This window comes from Helicoverpa armigera, chromosome 21, assembly GCF_030705265.1.
Source record: "Helicoverpa armigera isolate CAAS_96S chromosome 21, ASM3070526v1, whole genome shotgun sequence".
NCBI classification, from domain to species: Eukaryota; Metazoa; Arthropoda; class Insecta; order Lepidoptera; family Noctuidae; genus Helicoverpa; species Helicoverpa armigera.
The window spans coordinates 9,932,384-9,938,620 of NC_087140.1; the positions used below are offsets into that span (position 1 = coordinate 9,932,384).

Consider the following 6,237-nt stretch of genomic DNA (forward strand, 5'->3'; position numbering starts at 1 on the left):
AAGTTTACCTTGGTTGTTGCTTGGTTAAGAAAGTGAATGAACCTACTGCAAGATGAAATAATTTGCATTCAATGACAGCTCGTCACCACAGCAAAATGCCATATGACATGATGCTGTGGAAGTAACTAAAATAAACCAGTTTAGCTGTTTCTACGTCCGTTAGCTGCCTTATCTTTTTTATAGCAAAAGCGGCCGAACTAAGACAACCTAAAAATATGTAATGTGAAACAGCTTTAGTTCATACTTTCAAATGCTCAGGCGTGTTCTATCAGAATATAGCACAATTTTTATTCGTGTATCGATTTTGGATCCAATAAGATCATTTTTAAATATATTTTGGACATAGTATAGATAGATCAATAAACCAAAATTTTGTAAGTCTTAAAATTAAATTTTAATGAACATAATAAAACAATAAGTTACATACAGTTGGAATCATTGTCCGTATCACATCACACTATTTCGTTAAAATCTCGCTTAAAGCCTTCTTTTTCTTTTGTCCTTTGTCTACCTTGCGTTTCTGAAAAGGAAATACTTTTATTAGACACATATTCCTTAAAAAAAAAACAGTAAAGGACCCAGCATACGACCTTGTGGAACACCTACTATAATAATATGCAAAATAAAAATGTTTGTAGGTCAAAGTTGCTCTCTTTTTGGTCTCTTTAAAATATTACGTAATAATTATGTCCGAGTGTTGAATATTATTAGGTAATGATAGATTTAATTAACATAATGCATAGTGTTTAATTAACACAGTCAAATGGCTTTTTCAGATCATTCATACTAAATATCGGGGGGTAGTTACAGATATCGTCGAGTTTCCTTTTGAGATCCGATAAGTGTTAATTTGTGTCAATGTGATATCGTTATTATTTACATATGTAAAAGAGGCAAATGCTACTGTCCAATAATGTAAGTTTTACTTAGGGAAATGAAAAATTAAGTATGGAAATTACCTTTTTCTTTTCAGCAGTCATACCAACGAATTCCTTTCTGGTTTTCTTTTCTCTGGGCTGACTCATATCTTTCTGTTTCTTGTTCGGAGGCCCATCGCCGCCTGCTGCTTCCTATAAATATTATAATTAAGGATTTAGTCATAACATTGCATATATTTTTATTTTATTCTCTATCTACCATTATTTGACTCTAATACATACATTAATCAGATTCTTATGAAAGTTAATGAGGGATTAACTATTAAAGCTCTTATCAATATTAAAAATAACTAGACTTGTATATTACCTCATTCTTCCTTTTATTCATGATCCTCCTGTGTGCTCCCTCGCGTCCTTCATCATCTTTCTGTGACTGATTCCTCTGTGCACCAAACTTATTGAACCCTCCCCTTTGATTATTCTGATTATTACCACCTCCCATTGCATTTCTCTGTCTATTACCTTGACTGTTACCCTGGTTACTACGATTTGGAGGACCACTCCTTTGTTGGTTCATTTGGTTATTCCCAGATCTAAAATCACCTCTCTGGTTGTCCCGGTTAAAACCAGGCCTGAAATTCCCTCTTTGCTGGTTGTTTTGACCATCATTATTTCTGAAGCCACCTCTCTGTTGGTTATCATTATTTCTGAAGCCACCCCTTTGTTGGTTATTATCATTATTTCTAAAACCACCTCTCTGTTGACTAAACTGGTTATTATTGCCTTTGAAACCCCCTCGTGGCTGATTATTCTGGTTGTTACCGGTTTGAACTGGTTTCTTTTTGTTAGTGACTTGAGTGCATCGTTTGACGCGAAGTATTCTGTTCTTGACTGTTAGATCTTCTTCTGTTAATGCTAGTGCTAATTCTACGCCGTCTTTTGACTCGAAATTTACGTAACCGAAACCTGGAATGAAGTTGGTACTGTTTAATGAAGTTCGTTATTGTAAAAATTCAGATGCAAATGTTTCTGGATCTTGGAAACAACCATTTCATACCAAATATTTGCAAGATTTTAACGTACAAGAAACACCTAATTTAAACACAAGAACGTTACTTATCTACTGCTATGTATGGCCTAGGTATTAGCAGCTTAATATTTTGTAAACAAAATTAAAAAACAAATAGCATTTATTCAAAGTAGGAAAATGAGCACTTTTTGGACATCAGAATTACATAAGACAGTACCAAAAACGTCCACTTTTTACTCCCCAGTAACAACAGCTAAAGTGTAAGTACATAATATGAAAAAGAGTTTCATAAATAAAGCCTTACCTTTCCCAGCATTAGTCTTCTTATCCCTAATAATCCTAACAGAATGTATTGCTCCACACTTTTCAAACTTCTCCCTCAATGCTTCATCTTCCATGGCAAACGGTAAGTTACCGATGAAGACGGAGCAGCGAGGGTCATGTTCAGCTCCTGTGCTGCTGCTGCGGGACACTCGGAGGTGGTTCTCGTTGAGGAGCGTGTTGTTTTCTGATACGGCCTGGAAGAATAATGTTGATTGATGTTAGAATTTATATTGAAAGTAGATTTCAATGAGATGAAAAAGGACAGTGGGCGATTCCGGTCCAAATGTCCACCAGGAACGAGACCTGTGTGGCTAGATAGCCCATTAAATATATGTTGGATAGGCGAAACATCAGGATGGCACTATCGTCCGACATCAGTTAGGGTAATCAAGCAAAGAGATAACTCAAAGAAACTCAAAACTTAAACGTTTATTCAAATTAGTCAGAACAAAAGACAGCCCCCAAACGCCCGCCCTTCGCCACTTCCTATGTGTTTTGGCTGGGGAGAAGAAGTGGCGGAACAAACTCCGCAGCAACACATGTCTGTCTGTTAGGTTAGAAGAACCTTTACAATACAAAAATTACAAGACTACAATAACACTAGGTACACTACACGTAACGAAATTTAGTTTCGAGATGTGCGCAGCACGACGACTCGACCAAGACTGAGCTCCGCCGACGCCACGCCGACCACCACGACTCTGTCAAGCGCGCCAAAATGTTGCTTCACCGGAAACGCCACCAGAGGGCGCGCTTGCGTGACGTTTAGTGTCCGTACTAATGACAGTCTCCGACATACAGAACATTTTTTGTTACGAAAGTAAAAAAAAATATAATGCCAGAAAAAAGTTATAGCAAAATCAAATAAAACATTTTATAGATTTTTTCAATTTCATTTTTTCAATTACTTATCGTGATGTTCGATTTTCGTACTTTCTGGCTCTTCTGATCAAATAGAATTGTTCATTATTAGAGAGAGGACACCACCAGTTACATCGAACTTTCTTAAATCCAGGCACTGCTGAGTATATTCAAGCACCTCTGGCGCCTCAATTGGTTAGGGAGTTGTACATCCACCAGGCAAAAAAATATGGGCTGTTTATATGCAAATGTGTCTTACTCATCTTAGTTTTAGATAAAGTGCGGAAATGGAATAAAATAAAAAATAATAATGATAACATACAAAAACTACCAAAAATTAAGAATACATTTTTGGTTATAACTTTTTTTTGGCAGTGTAATTTTTTACTTTCTTAGTAAAAGTTGCTCTAAATTAAGTGGACTATTTAATTATATAGCTGCTGCTTACACACACTGTTAACAGCACTGTTTTTAATTTAATAATTTTCACATATTCACCTTTTCAACGGAAGCTTCATCAGCATACTTAATATACACATTGACAGTTGTCCTCTCTGGATGGAGCTCATTCTTGATGACTGCTAGCTTAGGCGTGTAGCGACCATCTTTAATGGGCACTGTGCGGATCCTGGAAACACAAAAATAATCAATTAATATAAAATAACTAGCGACCCGCCTCGGCTTCGCACGGAGTAACAGTATTTTCCCAGTTTTAATGAATGTTATAATGCATATAAACCTTCCTCTTGGAACAAACTCTATTTGATAAAAAAACCGCATGAAAATCGGTAGCATAGTGAAGATTTAAGCGTACAAAGGGTCATAGGGACAGAATAAGCGACTTTGTTTTATATTATGTAGTGATAGTGCATATTCTGAAGAAATAAAAATGCTTGTAAAGAATTGTTTTTTGTCTTTCTGGATATTCTATAAGATCTTGCTAGCAGTATTGCTATATTTTATATGTATTTTGAAGTAGTTTGCTGTAAAGATCATGGTACAGATTTAATTAGTCAGTGAATATATTATAGGTAGAAAATAAAACCTTTACCTAATTGTCTCTATTTGTCCATGTTTGCTGAATATCTTCTTAACCTCCTTCTTACATTTAGCACTAAAAGGCACATTGCCTACAAAGAGAGTTCTCTTAATCTCATCCTCAGTAATTCTCTCTACTCCACTCTCTTCCTTCTGTACTTCTTTCTTCTCTACTTTCTCTACTTTTTCCTCTTCTTCTTCATCATCTGAGCTAGCATCAGCTTTTTCTTCCTCTAGAACTTTCTTGTTAATTTCCTCATTATCCGATTCTATCTCATCATCAGACTCATGTTCAGAATCTGACTCTTTATCTGTGATTGCGTTAGGATTGACTTTGCTTGTATCCATATCTTCATCGTCACTTTCTTCTTGATTTTCAGTTGGCACTGGTTCATCTGTTTCCATGATTTCTGGTTTATTTTGAGGTCCTTTTGATTTCTTGCTATTCTTATTTTTCTTTTTAGGTGTCACTTGATTTTCTTTTTGAATGTTTTCTTTATTTGTTTCCTCTGCTGTGGTTTCTTTATTTTCAGTGGCTTCTATGGCTGTGTTTTGAGCAGTTTGTGCTTTTGATTTTTTCTTTCTTTTCTTGTTTTTCTTTTTAGGTGTAGTGTTATTTGTTTGTGCAGTTTCTGTGATGTTGGATGTATTTTTCTGTTCTGTAGTATTTTCCTCAGTAGTTTGTGTTTCAGAGTTATCATTTTCTTTATTTGCTTCTACGTCTACTACAGATTTACGTCTCTGCTTATTCTTTTTAGGACTTTTTCCTGTAGGTGTAACTTCTGTACTCTCTATAGGTTCAGTACTTACGTTCTGTGCGCTATCTGACTCAGAATTCTGTTTCTTTTTCTTCTTTTTAGGAGTACTTTCATTTACATTCTGTTCAGTAACACTTGTGTTAATTTCTTGAATTGTTGTTGAATCTCTTTTGTTACCTTTGTTTTTGGGTGACTTAGTCAGGCTTTGATTAGGGCTGTCAGCTTCTAAATCATCCTTTAAGTGTTTTTTTACTTTGTCTGCCTTAGGGCTAGATATACTAGTATTTCCCTCACCATTTTCCGTCGCCTCAGGGTCAGGGTTCTGGAATATCCTCTTGGGAGACTTCTTGACTATAGCCTTCTTCTTCTGCATGCTTGGAGACAGGAATATGGATCTATCTTCTACAAATTCACTTTTGGGAGTAACGTTAGGTGAAGGCTGGTGTTTTGTCGGTGTTAAGGCTCTTTTCAGCAGTCTAGGTCTGCTTGGTGTCACGTTTCCGGTAATAAGGGCTGCCACGCTGCCTACCACGTAATCCATGGCACAATAATCACATAAATTAGTTATTTATAGATCAAATACCGTGTGTCGCTGAAACGCACATGGTAATTTTGGTTATTTTATTTTGACATTTTGTGACAGCTAATGTAAGGTGTTGCAAAAACTTTGAAAACATTTTCCCCATAGTTTTGCTGTTGTGAATATTTTTTATTGATGACACAAATTATATTCACCAAAAATTTAAAATTAATGTAAATATTATGTAAATACTTCAAATAACAATAAATAAAAATATTCACCAAAACATATTTGTTGTTTTCACTTACGTCGTGTTTTTTACCTGTACCGAACCTTTCTCGTCTTATGCTTTTAAACTAACCATAGGTAAGTCATAAATTACTTAACAAATTGCGACATCAAAGTATTTTGCGTTTCAAATAGTTTATTTTCCCCAAATAATGGAAAAATCCAGAAATTAACAACACTAAATGTGATGCCAAATAGAAAATTAATTTACCTTATTTGTAAAAAAAATTAATTAGTCATTTTCATAAAGTAAAGGACCTAGTAACAAACAACTATTTGATATTTTAGTTAGGATGATGTAAAAATAATAAAAATATACTCTACAGAGTGAAGGGAAAATTCACATTTTCCCTCAAAGTAACAAACAGTCACTCTCATCTGCTCGCAGCCTCGTGTTCACGCGTACTCGTGAAATAGGTGGCCAAGACTATAAATCCCACCTGATAAGGGCTCTTGGTGCTCGTACATGGCGCATAAAAATCTAGTTAGGACACTAGTTATAGAAAAGTAGTAATTAATATTTGGGTAGTTATAATAATC

General features: G+C 35.2%; 1 protein-coding gene across 2 annotated transcripts; it reads right to left on the bottom strand.

Annotated features, from left to right (window-relative positions):
- Nucleotides 1-370: 370 nt before the first annotated feature.
- Nucleotides 371-5,549, bottom strand: LOC110376046 (uncharacterized). Of its 2 annotated transcripts, XM_064040143.1 has the most exons (7): nt 4,145-5,549; nt 3,592-3,721; nt 2,213-2,426; nt 1,596-1,844; nt 1,246-1,562; nt 960-1,070; nt 371-520 (listed from the first exon to the last, which is right to left on the bottom strand). In XM_064040143.1, the coding sequence occupies exons 1-7, from the start codon at nt 5,428-5,430 to the stop codon at nt 458-460; spliced, it is 2,370 nt and encodes a 789-aa protein (XP_063896213.1). In that variant the 5' UTR covers nt 5,431-5,549; the 3' UTR covers nt 371-457. The 2 variants fall into 2 exon arrangements, with proteins under 2 accessions (XP_063896213.1, XP_063896212.1); XM_064040142.1 differs by having other exon boundaries at nt 1,246-1,844.
- Between the last annotated feature and the right edge of the window lie 688 nt (nt 5,550-6,237).